The sequence below is a fragment of the Hemiscyllium ocellatum genome, chromosome 24, assembly GCF_020745735.1.
Source record: "Hemiscyllium ocellatum isolate sHemOce1 chromosome 24, sHemOce1.pat.X.cur, whole genome shotgun sequence".
Taxonomy (NCBI): Eukaryota; Metazoa; Chordata; class Chondrichthyes; order Orectolobiformes; family Hemiscylliidae; genus Hemiscyllium; species Hemiscyllium ocellatum.
The window spans coordinates 15,258,538-15,278,861 of NC_083424.1; the positions used below are offsets into that span (position 1 = coordinate 15,258,538).

General features: G+C 38.6%; 1 protein-coding gene across 9 annotated transcripts in view; it reads right to left on the reverse strand.

Moving 5' to 3' along the window:
• Positions 1-20,324, reverse strand: part of git2a (G protein-coupled receptor kinase interacting ArfGAP 2a) — an 80,793-nt gene that overhangs the window by 16,879 nt on the left and 43,590 nt on the right. For 6 of the 9 annotated variants that reach the window (XM_060843498.1, XM_060843497.1, XM_060843506.1 and 3 more), the window contains exons 11-15: positions 19,651-19,748; positions 19,047-19,158; positions 16,782-16,921; positions 15,715-15,864; positions 2,894-3,139 (exon numbers count right to left, since the gene is read on the reverse strand). In XM_060843498.1, the coding sequence (XP_060699481.1) occupies positions 2,894-3,139; positions 15,715-15,864; positions 16,782-16,921; positions 19,047-19,158; positions 19,651-19,748 (746 nt within the window). The remainder of the gene's footprint in view (positions 1-2,893; positions 3,140-15,714; positions 15,865-16,781; positions 16,922-19,046; positions 19,159-19,650; positions 19,749-20,324) is intronic. The other 3 variants (XM_060843501.1, XM_060843500.1, XM_060843505.1) reach the window with 1 other exon arrangement.

Genomic DNA, 20,324 nt, shown 5'->3' on the forward strand with positions numbered 1-20,324 from the left:
GTTAAAGACAACATTAAAAAAAGTTACTCATCCACCTAAACTTCTTCCCATCAAATGACTTCACTAAAGTTCATTGCTCTGAATTAACTCAAGACTTAAAGATTACACAGCTGTACTTACTGATTTCTAACTGGTCTGTTTACTTGGTTAGAAATAGGATCAGAACACTGTGTGCGAAATACTTTATTTGGCACCATAATGGTTGGCTTTATAATTTCACTGATAGTTGCAGCATGATTTACTCTAAAGGGAGGATTCAATACCTTTTGGAGCAGTAGTAACTAAATTAAATAGTCTGTTTTAAAATGACTCAGATTGGAGATAAATGAAAAAAAATTTATGCATGTATTTTTACTTCAAATACAAAACAACATTTTTTTAAAGAAAAATCATATGAGGACGAGAACAACAGGTTCAAGGGCATACTTCCCATTACTGCAATAAAACTCATAACTCAAGAAGACCACATACTCCCTCAACTGACAAATGAACAAAACCAGGTGATATGTAACTATGATTTTGGGTTAACTTAGTATATTAGTAGGATAGATAATTAAAAAAACTAATATGATGCTACAAATGACAAAATCGGAATCGTATGAAACATGATTATTTTATGTGAACCTGTTGAAAAAAATTAAGATTTTACTTGGCATACCTACAAACCAAATAGTTCAGTAAGCCAACATTTAAAAGCCACAAGACTTCACACTGAAAACAAAATCTCCCATGCATCTCTTAAAATTGAGTTAATGATTAAGAATTTCCCTTTGGTGACTCGTAGAAAAGCTTATTTAATAAATCAACTGGAAGTTCAAAAACACACACCACGTATTTCAATGACCAATGGGCCTCAATTATAAATTTATAGGTAATAAAACAAAATTCATGTGTTTTTAATTTAAAAATTTGCACCAATTCAAAAATGGAAAAAATATTTTAGGGCTGGGATTAGAGAACAAAAAAGTGAGATAGTTTTTCAAAGCACTAGCAGAGCTTGCACAGTAGATTTTATCATTGTGTAAAATTACACAAAATACAAGTTCAAATATTGCTAAATTCATAATTATTCTGTATTTGAACATAATTAACTTTAAAGTGTAGTTTGAAAAATTTAGTGTAACTCATTCTTACTCAAAGCCTCTGGAACAGAAGCTTTTAGTATGGAAAGGATATTCCATTCTCAAACTGGATGGCAAACAAAACATTCAAATTAGACATAATCCAGGTCTGAGTAAATTTCCATTTAGATCAACAATTTGTTTCATGAGTGTATTCCAATATTTCCTATAGAACTGTCTGAATTAAAGTACCTCAATGCATTAAAAGAGAATCCATGATAAAGTTAAGCCATCATAGTTCTACTGGAACATAGAGCTGCTCTCTCATTGTAGAGAGATGATTGGTGTTTTACCTAGAGGGTCACCATGCTTCAGGTGAGGGGGAAAAGCTGAGGGGAGCCCTTTGTAGTACCCTCAGCTGGTGCAGGTATTGAACCCACATTGTTGGTATCCCTATCACAACCCAGGTACCCAGCCAACTAAAAAAACATTAACATCCCTTTCAGCCCCTGTTCAGTTTTAATGTAGCCTTAAAATATAATGAGCGGATTTTTTTCCACTTAATATTTAAAGCTTCAATAACAAAGGATATTTTCTACCATGCAAAAAAGAACAGAGATACCAACAACAACATTGCTTTTCCATGTTTGCACAATAATGTAGCAAGATTACAGAACACCCCGGAGGGGATTAAACCTGCAACATTAGAAATAATAGAAGTATCAATAAAAGTAACACTTTGACTACCTTAAACATTCAATACATTTTGCCATACCTGCGAGACTGAAATATATTGTAATATTTACATTAGAATGAGGTATTGTACTGATTTTTTTCCAATTTGCAAAAACAGTATTAGATTATTTAAAATAATTCAATATTTACAGTTTAAGAGGGCTTTTGTTTTCAAATAATTGTAGATTAAAAATTAAGCTTGAAAATTTGAGCTTTTCTTTCCTCCTCTCCAGCTTTTAACCTTTCTATCACTTCTCTTCTGAAGGTATAGATTCTAAATCCTTGCTTGATTCATCACTGCCCATGTATCAAATATCCAAAGAAAGCACCAGACCCAAGTCCAATTCAGTCCTCAACCAGTGAAGTTTGCAACACACTGACTCAATCTTGGGTGTCAGACCTGTTCACATTTGGTCTTATTTGTTCAAAACCAGCCTAATGGTACATGCACAAACTGAATCATCATGGAGTAGCTTTATTTTTGATGTCAAAATTACCTATTCATTTCAAGATCATAATTCATTGGGCATTTGTGATTTTAGTTCAATGCCACAATACTTGCACAAACATAAAGGATTAGAGAGGCTGGAAATCTGAAATAAATCAGAAACTTGAGGAAATACTCAGCAGGTCAGGCAGTATCAGTGGAGAAAAACAGTTAATGTTTCAAGTCTATGACTATTCATAATGTTTCTATTGAAGGAAACTGACATGAAATGCTGACTGTTTCTCTCCAAAGATGATGCCCTTCTTCTACAATACTTGTACATCATCTAGTGCCTCAAGCAAGCACTATCACCATTTGGTCAAATTAAGTTACAAAGATCTTAGTCTTTATTCCTCTCCATTTCAAAGACAACAATGACATGAGCACAACAGGCCAAAATGCAGTTGGGTCATTTATATTCAATTAGGTGTTTTTCAATAATTAAAACAAATCTTAAGTTTTGCAATAAAAAGAAATAAAACAAGAAAAGGACAAAAATTCACAAGACAGTGTTTTGCAAGCTAGAAAGGAAAATCAGAACTTAAGACAAAGTGGAAAAGGAGAAAAAAAAGCATAAGTTGCTTACCAGAGCTGATGCTGATTTACTTACGTGTTGAGGGAAGGGCTGAAGTCCTGCAATACTGTCCTCTGGGTATGTGATGTCCCCAATTGGGAGATAGGGTTTCTGACCAGAGCCAGTCTCATACATGGACATAGGCCGGCTGCCACGTGCAGACGGGCGCCGTTTTAAGGACGAAGGATTGGAGGGACCTGGGTATTCTGAACTGGGAACTTGACAGATATTCGTAGTGACCTGCCGCCTGAGGGTGGTGTTTTCACTCTGCAGCGTTTGAAGCTGAAAGAAATTTTGTTTTAGCCAATAATTTTTTTCTTGCACCGAGCAAAGTGGACAAATTTTGGCGAATACTGTAATGTGGATCGTGCATGCCAATAAATGAGTAAAGTCTGAGAGACAGATAGAAGAATAAACAAATGAATGTCTCAGTAGAAACAGCTGAAGCATGGACTAAATTGCACTTAAACACTATAAATTCCACCTGGAGAGTGAATGCCTTAATGAACCTAATCCCATGGATAGACTAGTTACTCTTCTACAATGGAGACTGTATAACAAACTTACCATTCATTTACTTTTTGTCCGTCCACCCTCCCCTATCCCAAAATATATACAAGTTTGTTTTAAAAGAAGTTTGCAAAAACGCACAGCAGATATCTCTTCCTTCAGTTTCGTAACTTATAAGTCTCAACGTACTATCTTAAGATGTTCTATCTTCAGTCTTTTGCAAAAAAAATTAAATAACAAATGCTTTGATTAACTGGAATAATAAAGTGTGATATGAAACTGTGGGAATTCCATATCATTTATTACGGCTGAAAATGGCAATATGTATCCGTTTAAGGACAGGTTTCTCCTGCTGCTTTCTGCTCCATGTCTTTAGGGCTAAAGGATCCTGCTTCAGTGGCTATTCAACACTGTTTCTCTTTGAGCATCAAAAACCCAACCTTAACATAGTCTGTTCTGCACAAAATCTTGCTCATCTATCAACTCTATCCTCTTTAAACTCTACTGACTTCCTGTTTGCAAAGTCTTTACCTTTATCAAAAGCTCCTCACCAACTTGCAGCCCATGGCATGTCCTGATCCTGTCCTTTTGTGTCTGTCTCTGTTTCCACACACCCCCCACCCCCCACAACCAAAACCACCAACATCACCACATTAGGATGTTTTCATTTTTAAAAGGTGCTATGTAAGGGCTATTTGGTGGTCCTGGACTTTCTGGATCACCAGGAGAAAATGTCAGAAGATGGTTGGGGGAATTGCAGTTTCAGCTAAGTTTGTGAAATAGCTACATCAGAACAGTTTGCTCAAGACATGGTACAAAGAATAATTATATTAACTGATTATTTAAGTCTTTGGTTGGTGCAGAACGAGGAATAAACAATGCTTGGGGCAGAGATAATTCATTTGATCTTCAAATTGTACAGTGACAAGGTGGTGAGAATGTTTTATTATTTATCACAGCAAAACAGGATTCAATATCTTGATGTTCATTGATCTTCATATTAATGAAGCCTAAGTACTGTATTAAATCAAAATTATAAAGCTCAGATTACAAAAAGAGAGTGAAATGTTTAAAACAGAAAACGTTGGAAATATTATTCCGGTGGGGGGGGTGGGGGGCTGGGTGTTTGCAGGGCGTGGCTGCATCCACCCTGCAGGGCTTCTATGATACACAGTACTCTTGGCAGAAATGGGAATTTCTTCTGAAAGACCATATGCCTGAAAAATTAAACCTTTACCTCCCCACAGATGATATTAGATCGGAGTATTTTCAGCAGTTTGTTTTCATTTCAGATTTCTAGCATTCTCAGTATTTACTTTTGCAAGACCTCATAACTATTCACTCAAGCTCAAGGCTACATGCAGAAAAATATATTTTCCTTCCTACTCTAAAGTGACTACTGACTCACATTCAAACCACATTCCTGTAATCTTCCCAAATTGTTAATTTTCACTAGTGCATGTGGACAATAAGCATTAGCTATTTCCTTGTAGTATCAGGGGGAATTATAGAGGAGTCAAAACATGTATCACGTCAGAAATCTGTATATGTGCATTTTCTAGTAGGAGTAATTGGGAAATAGTTCAAAACAGAAACTCTACCAAATTCCAATCCTCGAAGTATTTGAGGATTGGAAGACCAGCCGGTGCCAGTCTTATTCACTTGTGGGTCCAGACTCCAAGGATTTGAAAACCGTTAAAAGCTACACTTCTCAGTAGAATACTGAAGGAATGCTGCAGTCAAAATGGTTCCTTTCATCTTTGCTACATAGAGCCATAGAGATGTACAGCATGGAAACAGACCTATCGGTCCAACCCATCCATGCCGACCAGATATCCCAACCTGATCTCGTCCCACTGGACCATATCCCTCCAAACCCTTCCTATTCATATGCCCATCCAAATGTCTCAAATGTTGCAATTGTACCAGCCTCCACCACATCCTCTGGCAGCTCATTCCATACATGTACCACCCTCTGCATGAAAACGTTGCCCTGAGGTCTCTTTTGTATCTTTCCCCTCTCACCCTAAACCTATGCCCTCTAGTTCTGGACTCCCTGACCCCAGGGAAAAGACTGTCTATTTATTCTATCCATGCCCCTGATAATTTTGTAAACCTCTACAAGGTCACCCCTCAGCCTCCGATGCTCCAAGGAAAACAGCCCCAGCCTGTTCAGCCCCTCCCTGTAGTTCAGATCCACCAACCCTGACAACATCCTTGTAAATCTTTTCTGAGCCCTTTCAAGTTTCACAACATCTTTCCAATAGGAAGGAGACCAAAATTGCATGCAATATTACAACAGTGGCCTAACCAATGTACTGTACAGCTGCAACATAACCTCCCAACTCCTGTACTCAATACTCTGACCAATAAAGGAAAGCATACCAAAAACGCCTTCTTCACTATCCTATCTACCTGCGACTCCACTTTCAAGGAGCTATGAACCTGCACTCCAAGATCTCTTTGTTCAGCAACACTCCCTAGGACCTTACCATTTTAAAGTGTATAAGTCCTGTTAAGATTTGCTTTCCCAAAATGCAGCACCTCGCATTTATCTGAATTAAACTCCATTTGCCACTTCTCAGCCCATTAGTCCATCTAGTCCAGATCCTGTTGTAATCTGAGGCAACCCTCTTCACTGTCCACTACACCTCCAATTGTGATGTCATCTGCAAACTTACTAACTGTACCTCTTCTGCTCGCATCCAAATCATTTATGTAAATGACAAAAAGTAGATGGTCCAGCACCAATCCTTGTGGCACTCCACTGGTCACAGGCCTCCAGTCTGAAAAACAACCCCGCAACACCACCCTCTGTCTTCTACCTTTTTGAGTCAGTTCTGTGTTCAAATGGCTAGTTCTCCCTGTATTCCATGAAATCCAACCTTGCTAATCAGTCTCCCACGGGGAACCTTGTCAAACGCCTTACTTAAGTTCCTATCGATCATATCTACTGCTCTGTCCTCAATCTTCTTTGTTACTTCTTCAAAAAAACTCAAATCAAATTTGAGAGATAGGATTTCCCATGCACAAAGCCATGTTGACTATCCCGAATCAGTCCTTGCCTTTCCAAATACATGTACATCCTGTCCCTCAGGATTCCCTCCAACAACTTGCCCACCACTGAGGTCGGTCTCACAGGTCTATAGTTCCCTGGCATGTTTTTACCACCCTTCTTAAACAGTGGCACCACGTTAGCCAACCTCCAGTCTTCTGTCACCTCACCTGTGAATATCGATGATACAAATATCTCAGCAAGAGGCCCAGCAATCACTTCTCTAGCTTCCCACAGAGTTCTCGGGTACACCTGATCAGGTCCTGGGAATTTATTCACCTTTAACCATTTCAAGACATCCAGCACTTCCTCCTGTGTAATCTGGACATTTTGCAAGATGTCACCATCTATTTCCCTACAGTCTATATATCTTCCATATCTTTTTCCACAGTAAATACCGATGTAAAATATTCATTTAGTATCTCCCCCATTTTCTGAGGCTCCTCACAAAGGCCGCCTTGCTGATCTTTGAGGGGCCCTATTCTCTCCCTAGTTACCCTTTTGTCCTTAATATATTTGTAAAAACCCTTTGGATTCTCCTTAATTCTATTTGCCAAAGCTATCTCATGTCCCTGTTTTGCCCTCCTGATTTCCCTCTTAAGTATACTCCTACTTTCATATTTTTTTAATTCAGGTATTACAAAAGATTCTACAAACTATTTAACAGGAGGAGTTCTTCCAGATCTTTGGCTCAGACCTAATTTATCTCTTAATTTACATCCCAAAAGTAGGACAAACCGATCATTAATTGCAGTTTCTGGAATTTGTTAGGTAAATTGCTAATGCCCTCCTAAACCATAACACCATCACTGAACATCAAAATGTTGTTTCAAGGATTCCTATTTACCTAATTTTCTTTGGAGATCACCTTTCTATACTTCTTACCTCAGACCCCACCCAGCAGAGCTAATTTCTACCTACTTCCCAAAAAAATTCCACCGCAGACGCACCATGCAAGCCTCTTCCAACCCAGTGACAGTCCCCAACCACCACCACCACCCTCCTTCACCTGGCTGAGCTCAGCCTTGTTTTGTGTAACTTCTCCTCTAACTCATCTCACTTTCTCAAAGTCAAAAATGCAGCCACGGGTACCCAAAGTGCTTATCTTTATGCGACATCCCTTGTTCCGTCCCTACTCAGGCCTCCTCCCACAACTCTTTCTCCAATACACTGATGAGATCATCAGTGATGCCCTTCTCATCTGTAACCGGAAAGAATAATTTTACTTCCAATTTCTACCATTCTCTTATCTTCACTAGCTTCATCTTTGACTCTTTCCTTGATTTTGTTGTTTTTATTTCAGGGGATAGTCTATCCAACAAGATCCATTACAAGCCTATAGAATCCCAGTTACCTTGACTGCAGTTCCTCACAATCCTGCTTCCTGCGAGGATACCATTTCATTTCCCAGTTACTCAGTCACATTTGTCTAATATTGTCACCTTCCAGAGATGTCTCCAATATGTCCTCTTTTTTTCTTCCACCAAGGATTCACACCACTGTAGTTAAGAGATCCCAGCCATATTTCATCTATTCCCTGCACTTCTGCCCTCACCCTTGTGTTCTTCCTCCCAAAAGAGCTCCCCTTATGCTGACTTTTCACTCCATCAGTCTCCATCGTCTTCACCATTACCAGCAGATACCAGAGATATCTTCCCCTCCCATCCACACTCAGTATTATGCAGAAGCTATTCTCTCTATGACACCCCAGTCCACTCCTCCATTAACCCTAAGACTTCTTCACATCCTCAGCACCTTTTCATGTAACTGCAGGTGAAATACTTGCCCTATCAAACCTTCTTTCTTCACTGTCCAATGCCCCAAATACACATTCCAGGTGGTGCAGCATTTTACTTGTGGTCCTTGCAATTGAATTTACCATATTTGCTACTCACAATACAACCTCCTTTACATTTGAGACACAAAATAAAGATTGGGTGAGCACTTTGTGAAACTCCTCTGCTCTGCCAACAAGAATGATCCTGATTTTCTTGTTGTTTTCCATTTCAATAAACCATCTTGATACCATGCTAACATTTCTGTCCTGGGCCTGCTGCGGTGTTCCGACAAAGCTCAGTGCAAGCTGGAGGAACAGTGTTTAACTTTATGCTTAGGCATTTTACAGCCTTCAGAATGCAACAATGGGTTACAACAGTTCCCTGTGTGCAGCTGACTTTGTTTTCAGTGGAATGGACCCACTTTCTCCTTTTCACACCTGTATTACATCTCAATCTCTCCTTTACTGTTCTTAGTACTCCCTATGCCGTTCAGGTATTTTCTAATGAACCTGTTCAGCGATGTTACATATCTCTCAAACAGGTGGAGGTTGAACCTGGGCCTCTGGACACACAGTTTTGCTCTCAGCCCCTCCCCCTCTATCAACAGCATAAAAGCTATCATTTTCTAGTCCCGTTCAGTTCTGGAGAATCATACAACACAAAATGTTAGCAATGCTTCTAGCTTCATAGATGCTGCCAGACCTGTTGAGATTCTCCTACAATGGCTGTTTTTGTCACACAAATTGACTGTTGCATTTACCTACATTAAAGTAAATTTATTTTGTAAAGTGCTTTGAGACCCCCAGATCAGGTAAAATACACCAGATCCGAACATAATTTCTTTTCCTTTTACCATGGATATGTTAGAAAATGCACAATTCTCTACTGCTAACCAATTAACTCAGTAGACAGCAATCAAACCTGGTACTGCCAAAGTGCCTACTTCAATTTTGATAAATTAAGGCAACTTGGTACAAATTATTAATGGTTACACTGGGGAAAAAAATGCTTATGTTGGGTGGAGATTGTGTTTAGATAAGAGCTCTTGCTTAAAATGTTTGTGTCGACTTAGAAAGAACAACATAGGCTGTTCACTCTAAACCAGAAACTGTACATTTTTAAAATATTTTACCATCAGCTAAACAATGTCAGTTCCAATCCACTATTTTTCAAATGGAAGAATAAACCAGATGAAATTTCAGTTCAGGGAGAATTCTGGCTGTTTAATTTTTAACCACCAAAACAAATGAACATGAAATTATAACCTTTCTGGACAAGGAAAATGAAATGGATGGTCTAGTGTTGTCTGCACATTCATTTAAAAACAACATTGCATTGGAAATGTCATTTAATACCTTGTAAACTGCTCTGACAATTTCATGAATCACTGAGCTGAATTGCTCAGGTTACTCTTCTCTCTCCTTCAGAGACTGTAAACAGCTTCCGTTACATCTCTCAAGCACACATACTGTAATTTCAGATCTTGCTGCTGTTTGACAGCCATTGTAAAATAGTTAGTGTTTCCTTCTTCACTGAGTCTCAAGTCCCTGAACAGATCATATTTGCGTCAGATCGTGATTAATTTTTAATTAGCACTCACTGAATTATCACTATTGAGATTTCACTTTCTGACCAGCCAGCTTGTGATCATTAACACAGCTTTCTATAATACACCAAATAAATAACAAAACGTGCCTCATTTATTTCTGGGATGGTATAGTGGCATTGTGAAGTGTTACAAGTTTGGGAATCATATTCGTAATTTTCTTTGCTATTGCAGTGCTACTTGACTCAGTTTCTTCAAAACACAACTTCCAAAAACGTGACTTCTACCACTGAGGGCAGCAGATGGAAAGGAACATCACCTATAAGTTCCATTCAAATGGACCATCTGGCGAAACTAGCATTTTTGCTCCTTCATTTTCACTAAATTGAAACCTGTAACTTCCTAACGCAACTTTTGAATGCAGCCATACCACATGGATTCCAGCGGTTCAAGAAAGTGGCTCGACAACAATTTCAAAGGCAATTAGGGTTGGGCAACATATCCTGGCTTCCTTAGCAATGTTTATGTTTGGTTAAATTAATGCCTGGGGTGAGAGCGTTGCATATTCATGTCTATTCCTTTCCAGCTCAACATGTAACTATGCAGTAGAATAACCTAGGGATGAAGCGACAGCACATTTGTCATTTGCAACATACTCCTCTCCAATCTCTTCAAATATTAATACAACCTTTAAGCTGTTTTAGAGTCAGAGGTGTACAGCACAGAAACTCTTTTCGGACCAACTTGTCCATGCTGACCAGGCGTCCTAAATTAATCTATACCCATCTGCCAGCATTTGGCCATATCCCTCTCAACCCTTCTATTAATGTACCCATCCAGATGCCTTTTCAATGGTGTAATTGCACCAGCCTCACTAACTCCCATGGCAGCTCATTCCATACATGCACCAGCCTCTGCATGAAAATGTTGCCCCTTAGCCCTCTTACAAATCTTTCCCTTCTCACCTTAAACCTATGCCCTCTAGTTTTGTATACCCCTACCATGAGAAAAAGACCTTGGCTATTCACTCTATCTTGCCCTTTATGATTTTATAAACCTCTATAAGGTCACCCCTCAGTCTTCAATACTCCAGGGAAAATAGCCCAGCCTATTCAGCCTCTTCCTTTAGCTCAAACTCTTCAACCCCAGCAACATTCTTGTACATCTTTTCTGAACCCTTTCAAGTGTAACAAAATCTCTCCTATAGCAGGGAGTCCAGAACTGAATGCCATTCTTGTACAGCCACAATATGACATCCCAACTCCGATACGCAATACACTGACCATTAAAGGCTAGTGTACCAAATGTCTTCTTCACTACCCTGTCTACCTGTGAAACCACCTTCAACAAACTTTCACCCCAAGATCTCTTTGTACGGCAACATTCCCCAGGACACTACCATTTACAGTATAAGTCCTGTCTTGATTTGCCTTAGCAAAATACAACACCTCAGATTAAACTAAACTTCATCTGCCACTCATCAGCCCATCAGATCAAGGTCCTTCTGTACTCCAAGATAATCTTCTTCATTGTCCACTACGACACCAAATTTTGGTGTCACCTGAAACTTACAAACCAAAAATGGGGGTGTTCAGGTCCATTGTACTCTGAACGTGGCTACACAGCTGGATAGAGTGGCCAAAAAGGCATATGGTATGCTTGCCTTCATCAGACGGGGTATTGAATATAACTGCTCATGTATTAACAATTGTACAAGACTCTGGTTTGACCACATTTAGAATACGGTGTACAGTTTTGGTCGCCACATTACCAAAAGGATGTGGATGCTTTGGAGAGGGTGCAGAGAAGGATTTTGCCTGTTATGGAAGGTGCGAGCTATGAAGAGAGGTTGAGTAGGTTAGGATTGTTTTCATTAGAAAAAAAAAGAAATTGAGGGGGGACCTGATTGAGTCTGAAAAATCATGAAGGGTAGAGACAAGGTGGACAGAGATAAGCTTTATTCCAGGGTGAGGGATTCAACAACGAGAGATCATGCTTTCAAGGGGAGGGGTGAAAAGTTTAAGGGGGATAAATGGGGAAAGTATTTTACACAGAGGGTGTAGAGGCAGGCTCAGTAGATTCATTCAAGGTGCGTCTGGACAGATGTATGAATAGGTGAGGAGCAGAAGGATACAGATGCTTAGGAATTGGGTTTAGACAGTGGATTTGGATCGGCTCAGGCTTAGAGGGCCGAAGGGCCTGTTCCGGTGCTGTAAACTTTCTTTATTCTGTGCCTCCTATATTCACATCCAAGTAATTTATATTAATGACAATTTAATTATAATCAAATTCATTGACTTCAATCAGCACTTTTCTTTGCATAACAAAACAATGAAAACGTTGCACCTTCTCACACTGGTGAGACAATGTGCTCAGCTTAAACTTAAGCTACCTCTGCATTCTAAGCTTCAGTGCTGGTGAAATGTTTGCCATCACTATTCTTTCTTTCTTTCTTAAAAAAAACCCTACCATTACAAGATTTTCTGTTTTATCTTCCTGCGTGGATAGCTCAAAAGGGAAACTCAAGGAGAGTGGAATATTGCTGAAATTAGAACCAGGGACCTTCCATAATAATAGGAGGGATGCTTAACAAAACAGATTAACAAATTGCTCATCTTATCACTCTAAAGGAATTACTTTGTTTCAAAAGAAAATTTAACACTTTCTAACAATTGTCACAAAACAATGATAAAAACATTCCACTGGAAAGCTAATCATGTTTTTGAAGTTTCAGTTGCTTTCCACTGCTTGAGTGTCAAACTAGGAATAGTTTAGGCAGAAATGCAAACCAATTGCTACAAATCAATCTTAAAGGAACAATAAAAATAGCTTATTAGCACTTCTCTCTCTGACCAAAGTGCCAAAAAGAAGAACACAAAGGCTTAATAAAATAATGAATAAACTTATTTGCAAGTTATTTTACCCCTCTTGCCTTAAAATAAGATTTTCTTTTTTAAAAAAAATAGGAGGTAGCTTCACAGAAGGGTCTAGTCTCAATGACAGGTCAAATGACATTCATCCCCAGTTCCGAACACTGAAAAGACCCAAAAACTGAGGGATCGAACAGATCTGTAGATAAACTGCTTCCAGGCCTTTTGGAAAAAAAACATTGCTTGGCCTGAACGGACCTAAAAAGTGGAAATGTTTTCTCCAAAAAGGGCCAGAACTCTATCTACAGATCTGTTTGGCTCCGTCCAGGCCAAGCAAAGTGGCTTCCCCTCAAAAGGGTCTGAGCAGACCTATACGGTATATAATTTCAAAAACTGGAAATTTTATCCAAATACCAGTTGGCCCTGAGGATTTTGGAGAAAGGATTTTAGATAAAGATTTCCTGATCGACAGCATTTTTGAAATTATTTGTTCATGTGATGTGGGTATTGATGGTTGGGCCAGCATTTCTTCCATGTCCCTAATTAGTCTGAAGCAGATGGTCATCAGGTGCCTTCATAAACTGTTTTAGTCCTTGGGTGCAGGAACACCCACAATACTGTAGGGAGAGACTTTGATGACTGTCACCCATGCCTAGCAATAATGAAGGTATAACAACAGACTTCCAAGCCAGGAAATAACTTGGAACAGAAAATTGCAGGTAGTGGTGTTCCCATGCACCTGAAATTCTTGACCTTTTGAGTGGTAGAGGTTTTGAAAACGTTCTCAAAAGGACCCTTCGTGAGTTGTTGCAATGTATCTTGTAGGTAGCACTGACTGCTGTTATTGTTTATTAAAATGGTAAAAGGGGATTAATGTTAAAAGTAGTGGATTAGGTGTAAGTCCCCATGTGGTGCACATTGCTTTAACTTGGGTGGTGTCAAGATTTGAATGTTGTTGGAGCTGCAGTCTTTCAGCGCAGAGTATTCTATCTCACTCCAGTGTCTTGTAGAAGGTATACAGGCATTGAGGAGACAGGAGGTGGGTTACTCACTGCAGGTTTTCTAGCCTCTGACCTGCTAGAGTATTTACATGGCTGATTCAATCAAGTTTCTAGTCAACAGTAAGCCCTAGGATGTTGATAGTGAGGAATTTATCAATTATAGTGCCATTGAATGTCATGGGCAACTGGTTAGATTCTGTCTTGTTGGAGGTGGTGATTGTTGAGCAGTGATGTGGCATGACTGCCACTTATCAGCTCAAGCTGGGAGTTGTCCAAGCCTTCTTATTATGGGCACAGAATGTTTCAGTATTGAAATTGTGAACAATGCTGAATATCATAGTGAACAATCCCATTTCTTCCTTTAATGATGGGAGGAAAGTTCATGGATGAAGCAGCTGAAGATGGGTGGGGGTTAGGATACTTTCATGAGGAAGTCCTGCACTAACATCCTTTGATACGAGATGACAGCTCTCCAACAACTACAACCATCTTCCAATGTGCTAGGCATGACTCTTATCATTGGCTGGGGCAGAGTTCAATCTCCAATTCCCATTGACTTCTGTTTTTGTTGAGTTCTTTGATGCCATAATTGGTTAAGTGCAGCCCTGATATCAAGAGCAGACATTCTCAGCTCAACTCTGTTCAGCACTTTTGTCCATGTTTGGACTAATGCTACAAATCGGGAGCAATGTGGTCCTGACAGAACCCAAACGGACCATCAATGATCAAGTTATTCCTTTGAAAGTTTTGTAAGCTAGAACACTTGACAACCCTTTCATCATTTTGATGTTCTAGAGAAACAGGCAGGACATGTACTTGGGCAATTTTCCACATTGGCAGGTAGACGACAGCATTAAAACTGTACTCAGCTCAATCCAAGGCTCAGAATTATGTTCTCCTCTGAACAGGATGGCATTTGGCATAATAAGTAATTGCTGAGATAATGCTAACCAGCACCATGATCCGAAGAAGATTGAATCACGCTGGGAAAGTGAACCCAACATTGCCAGATGGCCTTCAACACAAATAAATATTGGACAGTCTTACAGCACATTAATGGAAATAAAAAGGAAAAAGAAAACAACACAGTTTTGAGATTTTAGATAAACAAAAGTAATGGGATAACCACGCTCACATCACAAGCATTATGTCAACAGGAGGCTGCAGACAAGGAAATATTGGTTCATGGCTGTAATGCAGTGCATAAAGGGTAGCACAAGTAGACTTAACAGTAAACACAGCAAACTGGGAATATACTTGAAGGGAAAGAAATTGCAGAGCTATGAGAAAAAAACACGGCAGTGATAAATAGTAGCAAGATCTTTCAAGAGATCGCATAAACATGGTGGACTGAACTGTTGGCTTCTGTACTACATGATTTTGTCATTCAATAGAATAGCAGAACCATAACAACAGGGTTCTCCAAGACATTTTTAAAGATCTAATTTGGGGTATCATATTCAGCTTCTCCCCACCCCTTCACCTCAAAGAATACTGCAGCCCTATAAAAAGTGAGATAGAAAATCAGGATGATCTTGACTTGAACGTTTGTTCTATAAATGCAACCAGCAAAAGCTGAAGCAATTGCACTTTGCTGTTGATGTTCTTAACAACCGAGGACTCAAAACAATACTCAATTATTTGAAGCCCTAAATATAGTCATAACTAACCTAATTTTCACCAAGTCAATTACCCCAAAAGCCATATGTAATCAAGAAAATTGGTCATAGTGGGGAAGAGAGAGGAAGAACTTTTCAAAAAGGTATCTAGAAGGCCAAAGATCCTCATTACCAGCACAGATTCAATTCAACAAGAAAACAAAGAAAATGAGATATGTAGAATAAATGAGAACTATGAAGTTTAATCTCATTATTTGCGATTTCATTTAGGGTAAAGATACTCAACCCCACAGTCTCACTACCCCCAAATAAAAAGAGACAAAAGTTAAATGGCATACAATAATCCACAGAGCTACAATAATATTTTTTTTAAATTGCTGGGATCCTAGTCAATTGATTCTTAAAATTTACTATTGCTCCCAAGACTCCAGACAGCACTGCACATTTCAAACAGTAACTGGAACAAAAAGACGCTTACCTTTTTTTGCATCAAACGCAGTTCATCACTCAAGTTGCTGTTCACTTTCATCAGCTGCTGTATCTTTGCCTCAGAAGCGCTGAGTGCATTTTTCACCTCCATGTATTCCTGCAATGTAATTGGTCCATCTGACAGATCAGAGTCCATGCTCTACAATAAAAAGTGCAAAATGATAAAAAAAATTTCTTTGCAGATATAGAAGAAATCAAAATGTTCAGAACCTAAAGTTACAGTCAACTTTTTTAAAAATCATTTTTACGCTTTAGCATAACAACTTTTCATTGTTGATCTTGATGATTAGAATAGTTTATCAAGTAAAGGAACTAGGCCAAGACATTAAATGCTGCAACAATGAGTAAACAGATTCAAATGGAATAAAATCTGGACTTTCAGTTTTTAAATAGATGAATTATAACAATAGTACCACACTGAAAACATGTAGATCAAGCTGTAATTAAAAAAATAGAGTTTTTAAACCCACATTTGAGATTACTGCCTTATAATCACTCCCACTTAATCTCAAGACAGTGCAGCAGTTGACTCCTCCAAGGTACTTCCACAAACAAAGTCAGCCAAATAAGCTTTGCTATTAGAAAATGCATGCACTGCAAGTTATTCTCATCTTGGGGAAGCTTGGTGACAGCCAAAGTTTGAATTGGCCACATGAAGCTGAGAAGGCTTTCATTTGCCCCTGAAATCTCACCACATGCTGCTTACAATAGAGCTGCAGATGGATGTGACCAATTATTCTCAGCAATCAATATTACTCAAATTACTGAGCAAGCATGGAAACTCTAACCTGGAATTTTCTACTGAAAAGTATTGCATTTTCATAAGTATGTATCCTGGAGAACACGTTTAGGTTGAATAAAAAAGGTAAGTATTCTGAATTTAGAACACTCAACCATTTTTCCTTCCTTTGTAATATTTCTAAATAAGAAATGCATATTATTATAAACTTTAGAAGTGAACTGGAACTTAAATGGTCGTTATCATAACTCAAGACTACACAATCGATATGAGGCATCAACTATTTTAAAGGTCATTTAAAATGAGACGAGAGATACCTTTGCTCTAACTGCTTTAACTGCTGGTTCCTGGTCCGTATCTTCATCTGAAGCAACACTGTCATAATCTGGCTGATCATTGTCATGGCTCTCACCGCCATGGTGATCATTAATATTCTTCAGTATAATTTCCACATTTTCTGTGTTAACAAGAAAAAGAAATTGAACAGTTTGCAAACTGAATGGCCCAAAAATTAAGAAAAAATCAAACAAAATAGGAGGTAACTTATTGTAACAGCCTTTGCACAACTACAGGCAACAACAACCACTGGTATGATGATCAGAGAACGTACATTATGTCTTTGTGGGAGTTGGTTAGCAATACAGGGCAACGCCAACTGACTTTGGATTCAATTCCCACAATGGCTCTATGAAGGACCTCCCGCTCATTTGAGGAGTGGTGACCCTCAGGTTAAACCACTACCAGTCATCTCATTCTAATTACAGAGCAGTCTATGGTCTGATAGAACTATGACAGTTTTAACTTTAATATTACGCATTGCAAATTTATCAATAATTGTCTCTCTCCGATAAAGGTCACCTATATAGTTCGGCTGTTCACAATCTAGATGAAATGGTACCACTAACTGATTCAGATTGAAAGTGAAATAGTGTGGCACACCTCTTTGCAGGTAACAGAGGAAAAGGAAGAATCGTGATCATTCTTCAAATAGTCATACATGAACAGTTCATCCAGATGAATTTTGCAAGCCCCAACACACTTGTTTGAAATACCTTGTTCTGGTATGTTTCTAAAAATATTTATTGACCTCAGGTTTCTCACTGAAATTACCTTTGATTTTATTAGATATCTGCAATGTTATAATTTATCTCCTAATACCTTTTAATACTTTGATCTGAAGCAATCTTAATCTAATTCTCCAGATTGTACAACTTAAGCTTCTTCCATTTAATTATCCATTAAAAATTAGAATAATTCCTTAATGCTCCTTTTTATTTGACTTGTCAAAATAAATATTAGGAACATAGAAACCATAGACCATTAAGTTCATCAACCCTGCTCTACTATTCAGTACAATCACGGCTGATGAAACAATTCAATTTCCACCCAATGCCCATAACTGTGTATGTCACTGCTAATAAGAAATCTATCAATCTCTACCCTAAACATACAGAATGGGTGAGCTTCCACAATCCTTGTTGTTGAGAAGTCCAAAGGTTCACAACCCACAGTAAGAAGAAATTCTAATTTGAGACCTAAGCAGTACCCCCTCTATTTTTAAAATTTTGCCCTCGGTTCCAGACTCCTCAACCAGAGGAAACTTCTTATCTGCATCGCCCCTGCCTATCCCTTTAAGCATTTTATAGGTTTCAGTGAGATCATCTTTCATTGTCTGAAACACTACAGAATGCAGGCCCAGCCTTACCAAACTCTCTTCATAGGAGACAGTGCCACAATCCTGGAACAGGTCTGGTAAACCTTTGTTGTTGATGGGTTATTATGTGTATTCAAGCTGCATATAGGCAGAAATTTGATCAGTAAGGGAACAAGAGATGTGGAAAAAGGGAAGAGAAGTGGATTTGAGGTATATCAGATCAGACATGACCTCATTGAATGGTGGAGCAGTCTCAAATGAGCTGAATGGCTTACTTGTATTCTAACATTTTTATAGTTGGGGGAAAAAAGGTTTTATTACAATAATTGGCTATTTTCTCGATCATAAAAACCTGGTGTGCATATTTTTTAACCCGAATTAAGTAAAGACAATTAAGTAAAGTTAGGCAATTTGGTGGTTTAATCAACTTTGCACATTTGTAACATCTCAGAAGAGTGGGCATGATTTTTGGCAAACAAGCCCACTGAGTCATGTTACCTTTGATCCAAAGTGAATGAGAATAGTACATTAAAATCTGCATTTTTGCAGACAGCAGTCCAACCACGAAATGTGGAGATCATGTTTCCATTAGTAGAAAAGACTAGGACCCAGCCTCAAGTGAAAGAACTGACAATGAGAAGGAATCTGTTCAACCAAAGGGTGGTGAATCTGTGAAACACATTGCTGCTGTAGGCTGTGAGGGCAAGCCATTGAGTGCATATAAAGACAGAGATGGTTAAGTTCTTGATTAGTAAGGGGATCAAAGGTTATGAGGAGAAGGCAGGAGAATGAGGTTGAGAAACATATCAGCCATTATCGAATGGCAGAGCAGACTTGATGGGCCAAAAGGCCTAATTCTACTTCTAGTCTTATTCTTATTTAATATTAAAAAAAACCTGATATTTATTATTTAAAAAGAAACACACACCTTTGGGACTAGTGACTGGATTCCCTAGTTGTCTTCGTTTGGCATCACTTAAAATATCAATGACTAAAGTGGCAAACTCATGAGCGTTAAACCGTGCCAGCTTCTGTCTTCCCTGCAATTTAAAGTAAAGAGTAAAATACAGATAAAAGTCTGAATGTGTGCATCACTTTGCACCATAGATATTACGAACTGAAAGAGTACTTCTGTGATTATCCTTGAACTGAATTTCATTGTTAACTTCCAGGCTACCTCAAGACAACAAATTAAAAATCTGGTGCAAAATAAAAACCTCAGATTAGAGACAAAACAAATATTTAATACTGAACTTTAAACAGAAAATGTCACTAATACACTGCAGATCCAGCAATATCTGGATAAAGTATACAGATACCAACTGGATTATACAATAATTTATTCATTTTTGCAAAATTACAGAGCTTGCAACAGTGCTGTTGTGATGCAGTGGTAATATCTCTACCTCTGGACCAGAAGGCCTGGGTTCAAGCCCCACTCGCTCCAGAGGCGCATCAATAATATGTCCGAACAGGCTGAATTCAAAATATCTATAGTGCTTGCAGGAAGACAGCATTTACTGAAAACTTGCCTGATTCCTTGTTGACGAGTACTCTGGATTCACAGGAAGGAAGGGAATGACTGTTGTTTCAGTTACCAGGGTGCTGTGGTTTTGAGTTGTCAGCCAAACTGTACATTAAAAAAAATAAGTTAACTCAAAAGCACAGTAGAAAACTACATAAACTCGAGGTGACCAGTAAGGTTACAACAGGTAACAATAATGGTTATATTCAGTTCTGCCAAATTGTTGCAAATCATCCAACTTCATTGTTGCAACCATGCCTGATGCCAGATTGTCCTGGGAGTATCCGCACACAAACGTCTACACAAACCTCGCTTTTCTATACACATGTTCACCAAGCTCAAAAAAGGGAAAGATGACCCTTGTTATCCAACAGCCATGCCAATTCATGTTACACCATCAACGTTCTAGCCTTACCTCCTGCCCCACCCACTTCCTGTACATTAATGACTTATTGTGACCGAACAAATTAGAGACAGAGACATTTTCTTTTATTCATACACCCCTCCCTAGTTTCTGGCTGGACATTCTTCCTTCCATCAGCAAACTCTCATTCAACATATTGAGAGTGATCACATTATCATATAAAACTATAGTTGCAATTGCTTAGAGAGCCAAAAGCACCTAATTTCAAAATAAATTCATTAAATGAAAAAAGTTTTGATATATTTGAGAGAGGTTAT